The sequence below is a fragment of the Helicoverpa armigera genome, chromosome 16 (assembly GCF_030705265.1).
Source record: "Helicoverpa armigera isolate CAAS_96S chromosome 16, ASM3070526v1, whole genome shotgun sequence".
NCBI classification, from domain to species: domain Eukaryota; kingdom Metazoa; phylum Arthropoda; class Insecta; order Lepidoptera; family Noctuidae; genus Helicoverpa; species Helicoverpa armigera.
The window spans coordinates 9,679,984-9,702,105 of record NC_087135.1 but is presented as its reverse complement, the minus strand read 5'-3'; the positions used below and the strand labels follow the sequence as shown (position 1 = coordinate 9,702,105).

Below are 22,122 nucleotides of genomic sequence, written 5' to 3'. Positions count from 1 at the left end.
GCATCCATGATCCATACAACACCCAAACAAATTGCAGATACCGTCACTTAATCAGATACCAATCAATAAGGATACTATCCATTTCTTTATCATTATAATGTGGTCGAAATATCCTTTCCAGTAAATCGCCTTTGCTATAATTTACGTCATTTTCAAACGAGGTGGACAAATGTTCAGATATGTCTCGACGTAACCAGGTAAGATGACCTCTGCTAGTATATAGGGTACGGGAAAAGAGGTGCTCTGAAGATATAGATTGCGTGGACGAACTATGGACAAGGGTCTTGGTAAATTGGACGGGGAAGCAGTTAAAATGTGCCGCGGTGAAAGTTGGAATTGGAGTGGTTTGGTGGATGACTGAGCGAAGGGCTGGTTGGTTAATTAGTCTAGGGACTAAATCTTTGAAGGAAGGATTAAAACGGAAAACAGGTTAAATAAATAAATCAAAGGTAAATTGAAATATTTACTAAAAACTTGCTGTAATATAATGAATTTTCAGTAAATGTACCGTCGATAAATTGTTTTTCATTATTATTTTTGCTACTGAGAGTTATTACAACCACATGACAGATTTGACAATAGAAGTTATTAATATAAACTGTAGTAGCTTCCACCACAAGAACTTCCATAGAAACCTAAGATATTGAGATTTTTTAAAGAAGGATTTTTTTTATAAAGTCCTCTATGGACAAACATTGTGCAAAACTCCCCCTTCCGTTCCTTATCGACAGCAAACACAACCCTAAACTTGAGAACAAAATTGCACCTCACAACAATCAAACATCGGCCCACAATTCCAAAACTCATTACAAAAACAATGACTAATTTCCAGCTAATTTGAATAACGTCCAAATTGCGATCATACCTGCAACACGGGTACTAAGTGTCGCAAATACTCGCGTTTGAAGTTAAACCAAAGGCGCCAATAGTGGGGTTGTGTGCGACCAGCCTTATATAAGTGGTTTGTGGGCCTTAGAGCACATATGCACAGTGTGCTTCGATCCTTACAGTGTTAAAGTTTCAGTGCAGTGCTTAATTTACACTATGAAGTCTTACGTAAGTGTTTGTTAAGTTAGAATTAGGTCAACTAGGATTTTTTTGGGTCTAGTAAAGTTAACATTTTAAGTGGTGTGGTATTGGAAGAAAATAATATTTACTTTAATTACATTTTCAAAGACCGTATTTATTAACAATAATAATTAAAATTATAAATACTTTAATTTAAATATTTTAACGCGTATGAAAATTAAATAAGCTTAATATAATAATCACAAACAATATGGGTACTAATTAGATTGTGCAGCTTATACGATTTTCCCACGGATTAATTAATGCAGAATGTGCATTCTAAATCACTGAACTGCACGTTACCGGTCTGTATAGCAATCGTCTGTTTACCTATTAATATTCTAATTAGAATTAAGTTGCATAGTTGTTAATACGGTAATTAGGGTCGATTAATTGTAATCGGGAATTGTTTAATGAAAAAATAATAACTGATGGAAAAGTTTTTCCACCATACTATGCAATTTCGCTCAAAAAGAACAAAGGTATAAAAAATAATAATAATGTTTTAATACATCGAGTTCAAAGGTCGCTTCTGGTCCAAAATTAAATTGTAGCATCAATCAATCAATTAGTTACCTATTTAAATAATTAAAAAATAAAGGTAGCAATAGAGTTAATTTTTACTCTCTGTACAAACCAACCTCTGTGTGTTAACAGGTTCGATTCCCGACAACTCTAGTCTTAAATTATAAATTGACGGTTCTTACGATACCTACATACAGGAAATCATTCAAGTAAAAGCAAAAAAAAAACTAAGGAAAACCCTTCTTAGCCATAGAAAAAGTAACTTCATTAAAAAGTGGTTACTGTCCATAGCTATGTAAAGTCAACTTCAGTGGGTAGTTAGATAACTGACTAGTTATTTTTCTCAGTACTCATGTCATTTTCCTGAACCGGGTCCAAGTATCAGTATTAGTTGGGTTTCTCGTTAATTGAACCACATTTTTGTTGGAGTAATGATCCGAGTTACGTGGGTGACATCACCTGTGTTTAGTTACCTAATTAGATAACTAGATGTTGATTATAGAACTTTAGTTGCTCGGTTGTTAAAGTCTAAAAGTTGTCAAAATGACGGAAGTATGTATAAAGATACTACCGATTTTAACGGGTTTTAAGTTCGAAGCCCTGATTGTTAAATGTTGATTTTCATTTTTCTTTAGATGTTTTTCTAATACCTAAAACTATAGAGTTGCACTTGTTAATAATAGTGTCTATAATTCAAAAAAATATCCCATGTAAAGTATGGCTATTGTCATATGCTGGCGATAAATTCAGACGTCGGATTACGATATAAAAATGTCAATAAGTATGTAGGTACAATAACAGTTTTCCCAGCCAAACACTTAAGCAATCACGCACGCGAACAATAAAGATCAAACCAAGCAGGTTCAAACAAAACGTTCCTAACATACCATAGAGTCACATAGACAAAACATTCTTAGTATCACATAGTTTGACAGCAAAACAATCACCACACTTCATTAATTCTGTACCCGACTGTACGCCTACGTAACAAAAACACGCGTAAATCATGTTCTAATATCCTTACCATGGCATCCCTTCATTACCATTCTGATGCGATACGAATTTCGTTTGTGACTGTACTTCTTACATACTAAGTTCGATGGAGTCATATCACGCAACAAGTAAAAGTAATCGGATGCATTGTACTGCTAATGTATGCGTTAGTGCATTCAGGGGACAATTTTGGCGATGGTGGTCACCATTTCTCTTCATTTGCATAGCTTTGGTGTGAGGGGAGTGACCTTACCTTTGGCTGTGTTTTGGTCGCTGTTGTTTATCTGGTGTAAAAGAAAGTAAAACCAAAATGTACCCGGATGGAACGAAACTTAAAAATATGGCAGTAGCTATTTTCGACTTTGAGGATAGAACACGATTTAAGGGAGATAGAGAAAATCCATTAAAGGGTATCTACCTTGAATCTTGCAAGCCGGTCGACCTTCCCATATTCACACATATAAGTTCTTATCCAAAAGTATATGGTGTTAAAGAAAAATCTTTTCCTAATTCCAGATCGCAGTACTCTTCTTGGCAGCCTCAGTTCTGGCTGAGCCTGAACCGAGCAAAGTTGTCCAGAAGCGAAGTGGCCTAGTAGGTCACTACGGAGTCAGTGCTCCACTCATAGGCCATGGAGTGGCTTTGGGCCATGGTCACTTTGGATATGCGGGTCATCTGGGTGGTGGGCCTATTGGGCCTATTGCCGCTGGGTATGCTGCAGGCCCATTGGTCGGAGGTCCTATTGGAGGGGCTATAGTGGGAGCTGATGTCCATACGACTGTTACGAAGCATGTTGGAGTGCCTGTGCCTGCTCCCTACCCTGTGCCCGTGGACAGGCCTTACCCTGTTGCTGTTAAGGTGGGTCTGATGATGATGATTTTGTTCTAGTGAGTCTTATAAAAGCAAATATTTTTCAATACCTTGCCTAATAGTTTACAAGATTACCTTTCCAAAAACAACAAGACAAATTATTAATTTGCTCTATTGATAACATTATATTAAGTCATATTCATTGCTAAGTCATTGCCACAAACACTATGTTATTCCGTTTTGTCTCGATGGTTATTTTTTTTATTATAACGAAATCTCTCCTCTTTTCCAGGTTGCAGTCCCAGTACCAGTAGACCGTCCCTACGCCGTCCCCGTTCCCAAGCCGTACCCCGTGACAGTGGAGAAGCATGTCGCCGTCCCAGTCGACCGCCCCGTGCCCGTCCCTGTGCCTCATGCCGTGCCCTACCCCGTCATTAAACAAGTAAGTAGACCAGACTAGACAGTAATATACCATGACAGTGGAGAAAGGAGTCGCTGTCCAAATCGACCGCATCGTGCCCTGCTCTGTCACTGAACAAGTGAATTTTAGAGCCACACCGTCGATAAATATCAGAACTAAAATGCCAATGAGCTTTTTCGGCTTGTTCTCAAGATGAGAATAATCAGCAGACATAAAAATTCCACCACCAAATAAATTCAAGACGATACCACATTTAATTCTATGAAGCACTGTGAAAATCATAGATTGAATCACGTTGAACCTTCCATCAATTTTGTCACATTACCTAAACAACGAAAAACTAGGACATTTCTAAGTAGACCACTTACTCTTAATTAAAATTCTATGACCGTCCTGCTTAAAGTAATTCCTATGTAGAAGAATCTACGTGCTAACTGCCAGTGGGTTAATGAAGCGATTAGGATTACCGTACGAAGTCGGATTGTATAACACTGACTTCCCTGAGTATGCCATAATGTGGCCTTGGCACCTTCGAGTTGGACATTGTGACATAATTAACACTGTATTTAGACTATTACTTAGTCATCAGGACACCAGACACTGAGTCAAAGAAATTTCTTTACATACGGATATCATGTCTTATCCTGGTGTCAACTAGAATCAAACTTTTTTCATATTTGTAAAACAGGCCTAAATGAAATAAATAAATGATTTAAGCGTAAAGTGAGTTACTATAGGTAACTTGAAGAAACATTTAAAGAATTATTTTGAATTGAGAATTTAAACCAATGTCTTTGGCAAAACACCAGAACTGTCAAAAAAAGTTAAAAGTTAAAGTAAAACTATAGAACAGTCTCAAAGGAATACTCTAAGCCTACAAAATAATCAATAAACAAACATAATCCAGGTAAGACAAGACAACACCCAAGCAGTCAATAAAAGCTCCATAGACCGTAAAACACTATAATGATGGGTATTAGTTTCGCTTCCGTCACGACGCGGACGGCGTCGCACGCGCCGGTCAATTGAACGTAATGGAGAGACAACTTGATAAGCTAGGCCGGTTGTATGTGACTACACAGTTTGTTTATGAAGGCAGACTTGATTGGGCAATAGTATTTTTTATTATATGGTGATGGTGTTCAGAGTATTGTGAGAAAATATCCTGAAAATCAGAATTATGTGTTTTAAGCAGTTTTATGAGTCAAAGTGTATGAGTAAAAACACTAAGTCTTTGTGGTTACATTTTTGAATGGTATCTTAAAACGGCCCGTGCCGAACTTGGAGCCCATGATGTTTATAAATATAGTCCATACTTCTTGCCCTGAAAAACAATTTCTTAATTCCAAGTGATTATCTCTAAAATCAACAAAACCTGTTACTTCTTTGTCGTTTTAGTTTGTTCATTTAGCAAACATGATCATTAATCTTCTTGCATATACCACTAAAAACTGTTTAAATAAATACTTAATGATCCAAAATGAATCATTAGAGTGATGATGAAAATATAGGCACATTGCAAAGACTTAGTTTGAGAAATCTACACAAAAGAGTTATAGCGTGTCTTCTAAAGCCTACATTACCTAATGTATACTTTACACACACATTTTATGTTTAAAACTACCTATTTAATAAGTTACTCTCTATTTCCAGGTCGGAGTCCCAGTACCCCAGCCCTACCCAGTAGCCGTCCCCAAGCCCGTCGCCGTCCCCGTTCCCGCCCCAGTAGCGGTCCCGATTGTAAAGTCCTACGCTAGCGCTCCCATCATCCACGACTTCCACGGTCATGGGCTAGCTCACGGACACTCGCTTCACTCCAAATACGGATGGTAAACTGTCATGAAACGTCACTCATTCAATGACAGATTCCAAATTCAAAATTCAACCGTTGAAAACCGTTTTGTTTTTTGAAATTCGAAGGAGTTTACAACACGTTTCTCTATGATTGTGTTGCATAGCCTTCGAAGGAGGTTTTATTTGAAAGAAATTTTAATAAGTTTTTCTCGTTTTAATCTGTCATGTTTAAGTGATGAAATCCAGTAGATGAAATGTTTATGTAAAGGCATTTTCATATGGGATTCTTGTGCGTAGTCAGAACGATATTATGTGATGTAGATAAGTGTAGATTTAGGTGTGAGTGTATGATACAAAAGGACTTTTATCCGTACTTGAAACTGTAGTCATTTAATCTTAAACGTATATGGACGCTGTTGAGAAAGATTAAGGATGATTGAGAAATCAAAGAATACCACCATCTTGTGCGTGATAAATGATGTTACAATTCATATACGAATATAAGTCCAGGTTTTGTGAGAGAAGTTAGGGATAAAGTGCAATCACAACGAAGCCTGCCGCCATTTTGAATGGAAGTATTTCCAAAGTAGGTTATCCGTGAGACCGCCATATTAAAAACGAAAAACTTTTGTTTTTATACTTTTTTACAACTTGTTTTGGCGAAGGAGCTGAGAAATTTTGTATAACCTACTTCTGATATACTTTGGTATATTATTTTTGTACATGAAAAATTGCCATAATTATATTTATTAATGTATATTAAAATAAAGTAGAGCAAATCCATGACAGTAGATTTAAACAATTAATTTCAATATCAGGAAAATATTATTATTTATGTATGTATGTAATGTATGTAAATATCATTTGATTTGTCTGACATTTTGTATGTATGTAGTTGTATGTATTATTTTGATGTTTTTTATGCCAATGTTTGGTTCATGTTTTCACATGATCTCTGAGGAAAAAGCAAAGCTAAAGGCTTCGAGAGTTAGTACCTGGTAAAGCACTGTTGTATATAGACTTTTTTCTATTTTTCTAGCTTTAATGATGAAGAATACGAGTTTATTTCGACCGCAGTCGACTAAAAACTATTTAATGTACGGCCTTTTTTGTAATAAAATGTATATCAAATATTTTTGTCTTTTTTTGTGCACATCCTGTACCTATAAAAACATACACGCTTGCTAGAATAGACGATCACAAATTAATATTAGTACAAAACATACTATTAAGTATTCCACATGAACACATGGAACAGCTTAACATAAGCTGACATTGAGGCTAGCAAAGGCGGGCACAATAAAAAAAAATGAAAGATTTTCCCATTCATAATTTTTTCATAAATAATTTAACTAGAAGTCATTAGACCAGAAACCAAACCCAAAACCAGAAACCAAAACAAGGATTACGAAGATATTGGTTAGGACAAATCGGCTGTGTATGCGTATGTGTAAATGTGATGTGCATAACATATCTTATACATACACTAGCTTCCGCCCGCGGCTTCGCCCGCGTAGAGTTCCGTTATATCGCGTTTCCAAGAGAATTCTTCAAAAGTCCGGGATAAATACTGTCCTATGTTCTTTCTCAAGGTCAACTCTATCTCTGTACCAAATTTTATTAAAATAAGCTCAGTGGCTTAGACGTGAAAGCGTACAAACATTTATAATATGAAGTAGGGATACATAATATATTTTCTTCTATCCCAATCAAATCCACAGCGGTACAGCCAACTGCGCAGTTCCTACCAAAAAAGTTCCATTACATAAGTCACCCTAACTAGTGGCGAGTCCACTTTCTATAGGAAAAAGGACGTGGTCCGCATACTGTAGCCATGGAGGTGACGTCACGGTGCCGGTCCACTGGATTATGTCGTGGTAGGTAATGTAAACACATTAAGACACCATGATTGGTGCGCGAATATGGGAGTTGGGATTGTAAAAGTAGACTAAAAGGTTTAATAGTTTATACTTTACTGAGCCTTGCTATTTAAGCATTCTTATAGTGACATAGATATTTGATAAATAAACATAAATAAACCAAACTGATATAAATAATACAAATAAAACTAATATAAATAAACCATAATAAACCTGAGCAGTGTCGCAGTTTACAAAAAAAAAGGTCTCGAAAAATAAAAACATTTATTTCCTAATGACAAACACTGTATTTTATAATTACACTAAATCAACAAAAGTATAATTACTCGCGGTTTGTTTGCAATGGACCTTCTGCTGTTTATCTTTGTGTACCTAAACATAGATGGCTCCGTACTACAGACTGCGTGGCGCCTGTAAGATGTTTGTAATGATGCGCTCACGAACTTACCTATAAAACGTACTAAACCTGTATATGGGTAGTAGTAAATACCCATCTTACTATTACAAATCCGGTTTAGGAGATACAAGTTACCTATAAAAGGGCATTAAGGTAAAGAAACTTGAAGTGAAGTGAAATTGAGACTGAATTGGATAGCCTTATGATGTTGTCGGATATGGTATGATTTAATTAGCGTGGTTTTGATGGACACTAACACTACGTATTAACTTACTTTTATTCATCATCATCATCAGCCTATCGCAGTCCACTGCTGTACATAGGCCTCTCCAAGTGCACGCCACTGAGATCGATTTTACGCTTATTAACGATGCTGAAACCATAGTGTACGATGTATACGTTACTTGAAATAATCAATCTAGGGTTAAAAAATTCAACTATAGCCTTAAGTTCACCTTTACAATTTCTTCAGTAACTTAAATCGCAAATCAAATCTAAAGCACATTTACTTACCAATATCTCTAACTAATCGCAACAATCCAAACAAATACACTGCCGATTACTAATCCTACACAAAGGACAACCTTGCACAATGTGACGTGACCGGCATCGAACACGGAACACTCGCGGACTACTTACCGTTGTGCAATAGGGGAAAGAGGTCACCAGTCTGGAACGGCCGGCTAAACGGTGGTAAGTATAGTCATTGGAGTTGACAAGTTAGGTTTTGTATAGGTCTCGTTCGGTAATACGGTAGGTATGGTATGGACATGTAATGTGTGAGTAGCTTTTGTTTAGGTAGGCTATAGAGCTTGAACGTGGATGGATATAGAGGCGGACGAGCAAAGAAACTCATCATCCTCTGAGCCTTTTCCCAAACTATGTTGGGGTCGGCTTCTAGTCTAACCGGATTCAGCTGAGTACCAGTGCTTTACAAGAAGCGACTGCCTATCTGACCTCCTCAACCCAGTTACCCGGGCAACCCGATACCCCGAACCCGATATTGGTTAGACTAGTGTGTTACTGGCTTCTGACTACCCGTAACGACGAGCAAAGAAACTATGGATGAATTGAGTTAAAGACGAAAACGATGGAAATGATGTTGTTTGTGAGATGACAGACGACATAGACGTATTGAAGAAGATTTTTTTTATTCAGCGTTAATGCACTAAAGAATTTCCAAGGGCAGGCCCACTGTTTTTCCCTATGATGTTGAACAAAAGCTTGTATCGCATTTGTTGAACATGGAAAAGCATATGTTTGGTCACTAGTCTGGAAAGGCCGACTAAACTGTAGTAAGTATTAAGTATAGTCGTTGGATTTGACAAGTTAGGTTTTGCATACGTCTTGTTCGGTAATACGGTTGTATTTGGATGTGTTATGTGTAAGTAGCTGTTTAGGTAGGCTTAGAGCCTGGACATAGATGGAAAAGGAAGAAAGAAGGGATGGGTTGCGTGAAAGACGATATGGTTGGAAACAGAGTCTCTCGTGAGATGAAATGACAGAGAAATTTGGAAAAACAAGCTGCCTCCGTGATGGCGCCCGCTTTACGTGGAAACTATTCGCGCATAGATAAAAAGTACAATTTTGATAATTAGGACCAATATTGAATTTCAGTGCTGAAACAATCATATTCAGAAAGTATGGTTCAGCTTAACATAAGCTAATTAGATGACATTTACCAAACTTTTTTCTAAACGTACCTTGTCAATAATTAACATGGTTTTTGAATTTCCCAGCCAACTTCTGTTGAAAGAACTTCCCCTTGTGTGCAATATGAAGTGTATCCATCTACAGAACTCCTGCAGAACTAATTCAATACGAAATAAAGTGTTGTTACATAATCACCAGTTACTAGAGCTACTAGCATTAAACTGTGTATCAATTCTAGTTGAGTAACTAGCGAGCGGCTAGTGAGCCGATGCTCTGAGTGGAGCATAGATGTCGCTACTATTTACGCGAATACGGGTTTATGCTTAGGGACATACAATTCAGATTATATCCTTAATAATATAATAAAGAAAGTATATAACTCTATATGTCTGTTGGTTGCTGTTTACGGAACCCCTCGGGCCCGGCCCGGGCAGTTGGTAGTACACCACCAGCTGCCGTGTGACCTGACTCAAGGCTAGTTTGAGCAAGTTTTTAACTTAAAAAAAAACTTGAATCAAAGCTGGCCAGGCACGACAGTCATCCACTGCACTAATGGAAAATGAAAGAGAATGATGAGGGGCTTAATTCGCTCGAACAGCAATTTATTTCGCTCGTAATTATATAAATAAACTTAGGTACTAGGTAGGTTATGCTAACTTTTCTATCAATGAACCGCTTAAAAATTCTGACCTCCAGACAGACAAACAAATCCGACACGTCCAAGAAAATTACAATTCAAATACAAATAATAGTAGGCCAAACACATCAATTTCCACAAATTCTAGAAAACACCGTGACGAATATTCATGTGGGTCTAGATTCTAGATATTGTCACAGAAAAGTCATCAATCATTGATGCCAATGACCAAATCTTTGACATGGTTTGAATTTCGTCCTCTTCATGGCAGTATCGTCATTTTGTATTAAAGAAGTTGTCCTACAGAACTTTCACACTAGCGGGTATTGTCACGCGTCTACCTGCGATCGGTTTGCTACATGAGAAAATTTCGCAACATCTGCGGAAAATCGGAAAATCAGCTATTGTACAAGTGCTGATAGTTTTAACAGCTGCATCAATTTATCCTGCTGCATCCATATTTATTATATTACCATAGCAATTATTGTATTTATAGCAATTCCAGCTGCAGGGGGAATAATTATTAATAATATAAAAATTAATAATTTCAGACTTTTACTCAATAAATCGCACTTTTTTCCTTCTGGAGCCATTACCAGATACGCGGTAGCTCTTGCGAACAATCTTATCAAGGGAGGTTTCCTCCAAGACAGGGTGAAACGGGTGTTTGTAGGAAATAACTTTTAACTAGATCAGGCTATTTAAAAGGCCATTTACATCGATATGATAGTTTTCGAACTAAAACAATGTATTTATTTGGGACAACACATCAAAGCTAGTTAATAACTAATGATATGAACGCCATTAAGGATCTAGTTTTGAAATCCGGGTTATTGGAATTTGTGGGACTAAAGGATAATTGGAATATCAAACTTTATTTTATTAGATTTTAAAATAAACTAAATCTATATTTACATATACTTTTTATTTAATTTATATATCTAAGTACACATGACATTAAAACGTTTTTGATGTTACCTTGAAGAACCCGTTGATTTACATCAAAGTTGCTATTTTTACAACAAACAGTACAGTTCTAAAAACAGTAAAACAACACGTCGTTCTCAATAAAGACCAAATTGAAATGCTAATTATTTGGATTAAGAGCAATTAGTCACAAATTCCTAATGAACTTAAATCCATTGAAAATGAGCCAAGTTCCCAGCATTTCGGCATAAACTAACATCTGGGTTAGCTTTAAATGGCTGAACTCCTAAAAAGGCAAGATTGACAATTAAAATAAAACTCATTTATCCATCTCGCGACGGACAGAAATCACGACAACTCATGAGATGAATTCGATTACCTACTTAGTATTAAATTGACTTTTTTGGAAAACCGGATCAACGCTTGCTGTATCTACTTTACTGTTTGGTAAATTATGTTAGAAAAGCAAATAGTAAATAATATAGGTATTTAAACCTTCTCGTGGTTTTCCCTTTAGACTATTATTCACTTGGATTTTCACAGATTTTACGTGGATGTGTCAATTTAGATGAAAAACCTGCAAAACGAACTGTCATAGCTCCACTATGGATTTTCCATGAAAATTGTTAAAATACATGATACTAGAACACAGTTTAACAGTTATGCTGCTAGATATGAAAGCAATTAATCGACATCAAAATTATTTACATAAATTAATTTCATCCACATAACTTAAAATCTGCATTCTTTCTCCACCTAGCCCTACTCGTATAAAAATAGCCTTCAGCATTTCAAAGAACCTTGAAATAGAAACCATATTTTGTAATAGCAAATATTTTTTATGCGTGCGGTCAATCCCCACAAATTCTGCACAAAATTCCAAACAAACCAACATACCCCTACACTAATATTACCTACCAATATTAATTAGTTTGTCATAATCAGGTTGACAATCCCACAGTGAAACACCACGAGCATGGGTACTAGAGCATCGCGTGCTGTATAACTTCGATGCTGATCGATCTCCTGCATCATTTATGTGTATCGATCACTCGTGAGTTCGTGACCCATATAGTGTGGTGCATACCTACTCATAATCGGTTTGATGACGATATTTTTGCGCAATATTATAAATTTTAACTGTTTTTGTTTTTATTTTTGGATTTTATGGCATTGCGTTTGTGTAGTGTTGGTGCTATTTAATTTTTATATCTGATCGATCTCCTGCATCATTTATGTGTATCGATCACTCGTGAGTTCGTGACCCATATAGTGTGGTGCATACTCATAATCGTTTTGATGACGATATTTTTGCGCTATGTTTTAAATTTGGAATGGCGTTTTTTTTTATTTTATGGCATTGAGTTTGACATCATCTGGAGGTCCTATTTCGACTTAAATGTGTCGTTGAGGTTTGTCTGTAGGTACCTACATGAGGTCTGAATCTCACTATAAAAGTTTTTTGACATACTAGACTGAGATATTCCGCTTCTACGCCTCCAAGGTCGGAAAATGCCTCAAAATTTTCTCAAAATCTTTAATCTTTTTTTAGATTTTGAGACAATAATGACCATTCATTGTGCGACAAAAATATATTTTAAAGGCTGAAATGGAACATTGTTACATTGAATGAGACATAAATAAGTCTAGGAACCTGACCAGCTCTAATCTTAAAATCTCACATAGCTCTACCAAATCATTAAAAAACTAACATACCTTAGCACACGCCACCCATTAAACCAAATACTATTTTTACTTAAGGAATCGAAACACTTCGCTCTCGATTATTCAAAATTTACCTAATACGTACACCCCGCCTTCCAAGTTTGACCATAAGAAGTAGCGAGCCTACGTATTAATGAGGGCAATTCATTATGCGTTCCGCGACAAACTTATTGGGTGGGGTATAAGTAGGCTGGCCATATCATAGAATGGTATAATTTATTGTAGATTCTTCAATGATAGATTTGCAAGTTTGGGGAAAAACGTTGACGACTTTTAAATTAAATGATAAGGGCAGGAGTATGATGATGACTTCTTTTAAAAACTTTGGACTTTTCATAAGAAGCTAATTAAGTAATCCTGAATTCGCACCAAGAGCTATACTTAAATCAAACAATCCAAGTAAAAATCAGTGCGCTGTTTATTTGTTGTGGAAAATGAAGAATCCTTCTTATTTCAAACTCATGCATCCACTACCAGCAAAATCAAAAAAAATCGTATGATACCCACATGTAAGTGTAGCATTTAAAATTCAAATACCCTCGCAATATGTGCCTGCCTAATTAAATCTATGTCGGATAAGTCGCGGTCGGCTATGTGAACATTGCCCTTATTTAGCCGACACTAGGCCGACACTATGCCGACACTAGGCCGACAATATCTGTCGGCGAATTCGAAAATAACGTAGTTCTGGAATGTGTTGTAATTCGTGTAAAATTAATAGTGTGTTGCAACGCATAGCTACATTAGAAAATTAGAGAAATATCGTGTCACCGCTGTTACTCTGAGTTATGCGAGCGGTGAGAAATATAGATATTTTGTTTTTATCTGACTTAAATTCAATGTGTCGTATCGGTGAAATATTTTCGCTATAACCTAAAACATATAACAAATAACAAACTAATTTTATCTTGCCCATTGTTCTCTATAAGAAACTACTTTTGGAATCTCCAACTAGAATTAAACTTATTTAGGTATTTATATTTTTGACGTTCATAAGTTCTTGTACAATAAATTAAATACAATGATTTGAGCTATCTTTTTCTAAAACTCAAAACTTTTCAGAACTTTTCCACGCATATTTCCCGTCGGTATATCTTCCCTTAAATCTTCAATTAAGAAAAAAGACGGCCATTAACAAATTAAGTCTACTTTTTAAGTAATTTTCCAAGCAAGAGATCGTGTTACTGATAAACGCACTTCAAATATTTTCACATCGACTATCGATTGACACACATAACTTGTACAATATCTACTACTATTTCTATACCCCACACGTATCTACAGTTATTATAAAAGAATTCAGAATCTCTATATTAACTACATATAAAACAGTTTTTATTAAAACTAATAAATCCTATGATATCTGTTACATCATTACAAAAAAAAGTCGTGGTGGCCTAGTGGGCAAAGAACCAACCTCTCGAGTATGAGGGCGCGGGTTCGATTCCAGGTCAGGCAAGTACCAATGCAACTTTTCTAAGTTTGTATGTACTTTCTAAGTATATCTTAGACACCAATGACTGTGTTTCGGATGGCACGTTAAACTGTAGGTCCCGGCTGTCATTGACCATCCTTGGCAGTCGTTACGGGTAGTCAGAAGCCAGTAAGTCTGACACCAGTCTAACCAAGGGGTATCGGGTTGCCCGGGTAACTGGGTTGAGGAGGTCAGATAGGCAGTCGCTTCTTGTAAAGCACTGGTACTCAGCTGAATCCGGTTAGACTGGAAGCCGACCCCAACACAGTTTGGGAAAAAGGCTCGGAGGATGATCTGTTACATCACAAAAACTCGAGTAAAAACTATAAAATGCTCTAGTTTTCCGATACTTCAACGAATCGAAGCGACGTGCTCGAAACTTTTTTAATATTTTTCTCATAACATAAAAATAATTACATTTTCTTAAAATTTTAACGAGTACATAGTTTGTTCAGGCTGGGAGTTAAGGATGCCTGACTGGAATACGTTTCGTCCACTCTTGCGCAGACTTCGAAATGGACCAATTACATTGATACATAGCGTTGAGAGTTCGTCGGTGATAATAAAGAAATCAATAGAGTCGATTCTGTATAATTATTTTGGAAAAGTTATTTAAGCTTGTATAAGGATAAATTAGTTTTTCTTCGTATGAATGAATGTTAGTAGTCAGTTTTAAAAAAATCAGCATCTACTCTCCTATTTACCAAGCGTTTTCCCAACTACATTCGGTCAGTCTAACTGAATAACGATGAGTACAAGTCTGTCATTTCAACGAAAACTACAATCCTCCACAAACTGCAAATCTTAATCAAAAGTCGTTAGACAAACCTCATCTAAATTCGACTCCATACCACCACTATTCTCTTCCCATACCCGTATTTCGCCCATCGACACAAGATCGATAGGTCCGCTGTGTCCCAACCCTGGTACTCGCCATCTGTCTAGGACTTGATAACGAGGTCCAACGGAAACCTGCTCCACATACGAGGTAATCTATCAAGGGATACAAATGACAGCATCTAGAGATATTAAATTAATCTCTCACCATTTCGCCATCATCGTTTAAAAGTAGATTTTGCTACTCAACCTGGTGTGAAATGAAAATGTATCAAATACTCGTAAATGCGGCAAACATTATAATTAGGGCCCTCGACTAGTGGAGTTGTGAAAATGAAGTATAATGTAATTGCGCATAAATTCTTAATTTGACTGTTTACAGATTTTCTTGTTTGACTTTTCCATATATCCGAAGCGATTAAAACGTTATTTACATCACCGCCATATTGCCTGACAAAATGCAGCCTTATAACCAAAAACAGATTATACAGCCATTAGTAAAACCATTTTTGAATTCGCTTCATTCATTTTCTCAAAATTCCATCCATCATTCAAAAATTTTTAGAAGCCAACTCCACGCCTCCTCTATTCATTTTTTCCCAGCCAGTATTTGGCACATCCGCATAAATTGCAAACCAGTCCTAAGTTTGGCGATCACCTGTTTCCATGAATACTGACAACGGAAGCCTGTCCTACATGCAGGTAGTCTGCAAAGAGGTTCTATGCATAACCAGTTAGATGAGTCCTGGAGCCCGATTCTCCTAAGTTAATAATGTCAAAATTGAATAGAAATTGAATCACAATAGCAGTTTTAACCATATCGGGCATTTTGCTATTAATGTAAGACGTAAATCGTATTCCAACGACATTCGATTGGTTTGCGCTTGGTCTGCTATTTTGGTGATTTTGGTCTATCTATACGGTAGTTTGCTCTACAATCATATTGCAATCGTAAATTATTTATAATAATAATTGATAATAATTGAATCACAGAAAGATAAAAGCGTTTATTTAAAAGAAAAAATAGCGGAATGCCACATGCGCTTCAATCGTAATTGAGTCGGGATTGGATCTCAGTCGAATGTGAATCGTATGTCGCTTGAGTAAAATTAGGAGAATCGGGCCCCTGCAATAAGGTTCTATGTAAAACCAGTTAGATGTGCAGTATGTGTACGGATGAGTCACTCGAGGCATCTTCGTCTAGAGATGTTAGAATTGATTAAACTTGAAATAGTTAAGTCAAGTTTAGTGCCTTACCTACTTGTATGGATGAGCTTTGAATTGCGGATAAACAAGACAGGTTTATCACCAGCAGAATTACGACAAATATGTTGCAATTATGTGTATACTTAATAATGAGTGACAATTTAAGGACTTTCGTGAGTATTTTAACTTAAACAATCAAGTGGATATGGCTCTACTTATACCTAATTAAAAAAACTGCTACATAAAAGTAGCCTCAACTATATCCAAAAACAAAAAGAAAATACATGAAAAGCTCCTATACCTATACTGTAAAGAAAATTATTAGCTTTCGTATTTAATTTAATTATAAGATTTCAACAAGAGATAAATTGTATTATTTTACGCAAAATCAATTAACGGCGTCTCGTGGTTACTTTGTAAGCTAACTGACATTCATTTGTAAGATTTAGAAATTCTAGATACTCACTCAAACTTTTGACACGGAAAAGTGTTACCCATAATAGTTACAATAAACCCTTACATAAAATTAAGCCCTGATATCAATCATATACATATGAAAACCCGGATACTACCCCTCATTACTTAGTAAAGATGCTAGATAGAACGACCTCATTAATTCTATCGACCGTATTGTCCATAATGTTGGTTTTATTGCTGCCCCGAGGTCAGTGACCTGCAACCATGTAGATTTAATAGCTGACAGTATAGAAAATCTAGGCTTTATGTATTGTGTGAGTTGGAAAAGGTTTTTCACAATTGATTTTATAAACAGCCAGGCTCATTATTTTCATGTTTGGGTATTGAAACTGTGGCAACAGTTGTGATGCGAAGGCTAAGGCTTTCTAAGGCTTTTTCAGACATCTAGAATTATGAAAATTCATCTAGAATAGCTTTGTCAATAAAATTATCAAAATAAAAAGGATATGTTAACTTAAAAAAACGTATGTTGTGAATGTCAACTCGAGACAAGATTCTTTCAAAGAATATCCATAAGTACCGACACCATGTCTTCGTGGTTTTCCGCGACCACCTCATGTTGAAGAAATCAAGCCTAGGTGCATAAACCAGTAAGATATTACTAAGTATGCGCGTCCATGTCAAAGTACCAATATAGACAGGTAAAAAGAAGTCAGTTTAAATTATTAGCATGCTGTCTTTGAACTCAAACACCTTAAGATCCCATTTCCCATTAGGGCATCATGTCTCCAAGCTCGGCTAGACATGAGATTATTTTCTAATACATTATTAATTATCTGATTTATTAGGTGACTACACTATTTTACTCATAAATTATTAATCCAAATAAAAATTCACCATTTATCACTTAAATGGTCATCGAAATATGTATGTTATGGCTTTATAAATATTTGATGTAAAATCCATATTACTAATATGGTTTGTACAATTATTTCTTAATCAATTGAACTATGTTGTATAGTTTGACAGTTTGTTATGTTTTTGATTAATGATTTGGGCATACATAACATGATTATTTGTTATATAACATTGTCGTTGTTTATCAATACATTAAAATAATTGGAATTGGAAGATCAATACACCATGATCAGGAAGTGGTCTGTATAACAACAAGTTTTGAGTCACAGTTAGATTTCAGGGCAAAGATAAGATTCAAATAAGTATGTCATACTGCATGGACACATAAATTCATTTATCAATGGAATACTTAATCAAAGGCCTTCCTACATACGTACCTATACTTAAATAATTTATGTGACAAAGTCTGAGTAAATTAAGAACATATCATATAAAAAATATAGAAAAAAATACGATCAGTTTTTTGATTAGATAGTTTCCTCCACCTTATATTAATTTAGCCATTCACTCAACGCAATCTTTCCTAAGTTTTCTTCCATACATATCAACTTGAAAACTTTCTCACGCTATAAAGTTGAGAAAGAACAGGTTATTTATATCTTTAAGTAATTTCAAAGATATACTTAGAAAAAATAATCATATATAAGTTCTGAAGAAATATTTTACGCAACTGAACATACGAGCTAATTGTAAGACCATGTTTGCAACCCACAACAATGGTTTTTGCCTTTTAGACGGACAATAAAAACGGCTGATGATGATGAAAAGGTTCCATTCAGCCCCTTCATGACTAATATAGCATACCCTATAAGAATCCTACGAGTAGAAATTAAAGGCAACTGTAACATAATTCACAAAAAATCACATTACATACTTCCAAAAAGCTCAATCGTCGCTCCAATTTACAAATAAAAAAAATATGCCAACGTATAATATGTTATTTACCAATTATCGATTCTAATAGCTTATAATAGTCTTACCGGTAACATTTCTTGCCAACTTTAGCATAATTTACAAAAACACTAAAAAGCTCAAAACCCAATCATAACTACACCTTACCAATAAAAAAAATCAGACCAACATAAAAAAATATGTTAATGACCAATTACTAATTCTATCTAAGTCCAGTCACGTACGTGTAGAGATGACAGCCTAGTTCCAAGACGCAGGAATTCGAGCAAGTATATAAGCAGTGCAGTCGATCATATTGCACACTCCACGTACTTAGTCCAGTAGCTACAGACTACCATGCGGGCCTTCGTGAGTATATAGGATTTATCTTTATTTTATGTATTACAGAAAAAAGGTTTATTTAAGCGAGGTTTTGAAATTATTGCCTGTTTGTGGCATGCAGTGCACAAGAAGCAGTTAAGCGCTTGGGTTCCATTCCCAGAGCTTACTTTTTTTTTTCATTTTCATTTTTTACGTTATACACACATAGTTTATATAGACATAGTTTATGTTATTTTGTTCTTTAAAGTGTTTTTTCAACTAATATTTCAAAATTACATCACATTAAGCGATCCTGAATTAGTAAATAAGGATTTTCATTTTAAATCGAGTACATAGGTGTACTACTCATATTTTTTATTTATTTATGGTATCCAAAATGACCTGACATTGATGATAACCCATTTCAGACAAATAGGCAATAATCTAGGTCTTTGACTTCGACTAGCTTCGACCTACGATCCAAATTATTAATGATCAAAAGAGTTATAAATGAATCAGAATGGACACGAGTGACATTAATAGATATTCGAAAAGGGTTAATTTTATAACAATCCCTTTCAAGAATGCGTCAATAAATTGATTCTTGTATATTCTGGGTACCTACCATTGAAAATAGATATTGATTGGATTTGCTCAAATCGTATTCATATTAAGGCACTAGCTTCCATCGGCATTTCATCCAACTACTCCGCGGAACCGAATAAAAAGCACCCTTTAATTTTAAAAAATGTCATCCTTCTTCGATAAACGGGTCTAAAATGTTTTTTTTTTCATTATTTATTGCTCGAAGCATACATTTTGTGCTTTAGGACCCTCTAATTATATTTTACAAGTCCTTCCTTAATATCCTTCCTTCCTTGTTAATCCTTCCTTACAACCCATATATATGTGGGTCACCGAAATACACAAAACATCACTAACTCATAACACCGGCGTTGCTTACAGATCCTCTTCGCGATCCTATCGGTGGCGGCTGCCAGGCCGGGAGGCATCATTGACGGCTGGCACGCACCTGCAGTGAGTACTCACCTTTATAGAACTATCTATGATTTTTATGCATCTATGAAATCAATGGGAAATAAATTCTAGGTGGATTGTGTGAAAGAAGTAGGTTTCTCTGAGGAAAAGTGGTTTATAGCGGTCATCATCTACTGAGCCTTTTCCAAACTATGTTGGGGCTTGGGGCTGGCCACCAGTCTAGTGGGATGCAGCTGTGTTTTGCATGGAGCAACTGCTTATCTGACCTCGTCAACCGAGTTACCCCGTTACTAGCAACCATTGGTAAGTCTGCTCTATTGTAGACAAGAAAACCAAATTACACAGAGATCTTATGTTTTTTTTAAACAAAATTATATCTGCGTATTTTCAGCAACTATCTTCAGTGAGCTACGTGCAACAGCCAACAGTGGCGGTAGCCCAGCCCGTGGTACACGCCGCCCCTGTGGCCATCGCAAAGCCTGCAACGAGCTACGCTTCCTTCCAACAGGTATACAGCATCATAATAATACGAAAATATAAAAATAAAAAAGCAGACCAATCGATTAACTGTCGATCGATATTTTCTACTATACTGATAGCATTAACCCATCCGGTCTGTCATTGCCATTGTCTGCCATTGTCGGTCGTTCAACAGATCTGGTAACAAACCCCAAAAAAATATTTATCTTTTTATTTTGATAAAAACAGAAACATTTGAGTTATGTGACTTAAAATTGCATAACGGCAGTATTATCATGGAAAGTATTTATAACTACATATATGGTTTACAGTAAATTTCCTAATACAAAATTACTTAGACATTCATTCATACCTTTCAATGCGATTCGCCGTAACAGCGCTACGCCCCGTAGCAATGTCTACCATAAATTCCTATGTAGACTACAAATTTTCATTGTGTAGCTATAGCAGTTGCTACGAGGTTTAAAATGTATACCATTTCAAAGGTAATTACGATGCTGGTAGTTTAATCATTTCCATGGTTGAATCAGTTGCCGCTAATCAACATAATTGCCGGATTCCGTGTGAACCGCGAACTCTGGTGTAGGTACTTGTATTATTTCTAGAATTTCTCTTACGGAAAAACACTTGGTTAGAAAATGATACATTTTAAAAAGTAAACAATATTTCGTTTCATTAATTAACCACCGTCAAAGGCAAATCCGTTGACACATACATATGTATGTGTCTAGGGTGTAAAATGACGGTCATAATTGAAATAACCCAAAAGTGTACGTGGTCCCTGCAAATAACATGAAACTTTACCTAGTTGTGTTAAAATATATCGTAGTTATAATATTAATGTCATCTAATCAAGTTTTTTTTCCACAGATTGTACACCCAGTACAAGTAGCCCAACAAGTGGTTCACGCAGCCCCCGTCATCTCCCAACCCGTGGTCCACGCCGCCCCAGTCGTACAAGCCGTAGCGCAGCACGTGGTCGCACAGCCCGTAGTCCAAGCTGCCCCAGTGGTACAAACATACGCCCAGCCTGTGGTACAGAAGTACCTCTCTGTTGGTTCTTATGGTGGGTCCTACGGGGGTGGTTACGGGGGTGGCTACGGGGGCGGTTACGGCCATGGCTGGTAAATCATCAGATAAAGAGTTTGGTGTGTAAATATATTACTTTAAGCGTTCGAGATCGTGTCCGTATTGTTGAAGTGGTGCACAATAAAAGTTTTTTCATCAGTACTGAATGTTTTTGTTTTATTGATTTTGGTATTTCTACGACCCTTTACGACTATTTACTAATGTACTCACAAGAGGTCATATGAGGTCAGTGTGATACGGTTATTCATAATTGGAATGACCGTGGTCGTAAAAGTAACCTATTACTTACCATTCATTAACATTTGTAACAATACCACGAGTTCTTTCCAATCTACATACTAAGAACCTTTCTCATCCCTTCAATATAACTAATTGAATGTTTTCCTAAGCACCCTTTTGCCGTTAACGACGAAACTATCCCGCTATCATTTTATCGACCGCTGTCAGTGCCTTGACAGCGGTGATTCATCAAAATAATTGACAGGTATGACGGCCATTAGTCAAACTACATGGAAGCCGGTCAACTAGGCTAGGTCATGCAGAAGTCGTTAGAGCTTAGAATGGAGTAACAAAATGATTTGTATGCTTTCATTTTGATAATTTGCTTAATAAGCATACATTTGGTTATGTTGTGTTATCGGTGGAAATATCTGTCGTTGA

At 36.2% G+C, this 22,122-nt stretch overlaps 2 protein-coding genes across 2 annotated transcripts; both read left to right on the top strand.

Annotated features, from left to right (window-relative positions):
* Positions 1–981: 981 nt before the first annotated feature.
* Positions 982–6,744, top strand: LOC110372157 (tetra-peptide repeat homeobox protein 1). The gene is made up of 4 exons (XM_021328719.3): positions 982–1,056; positions 3,103–3,444; positions 3,689–3,838; positions 5,471–6,744. The coding sequence occupies exons 1-4, from the start codon at positions 1,045–1,047 to the stop codon at positions 5,648–5,650; spliced, it is 684 nt and encodes a 227-aa protein (XP_021184394.3). The 5' UTR covers positions 982–1,044; the 3' UTR covers positions 5,651–6,744.
* Positions 6,745–18,895: 12,151 nt separating this feature from the next.
* LOC110372170 (cuticle protein 63) lies at positions 18,896–21,594 on the top strand. The gene is made up of 4 exons (XM_021328733.3): positions 18,896–18,942; positions 19,861–19,932; positions 20,285–20,401; positions 21,244–21,594. Exons 1-4 carry the CDS (start codon positions 18,931–18,933, stop codon positions 21,499–21,501), a joined length of 459 nt encoding a protein of 152 aa, XP_021184408.3. The 5' UTR covers positions 18,896–18,930; the 3' UTR covers positions 21,502–21,594.
* Positions 21,595–22,122: the final 528 nt, after the last annotated feature.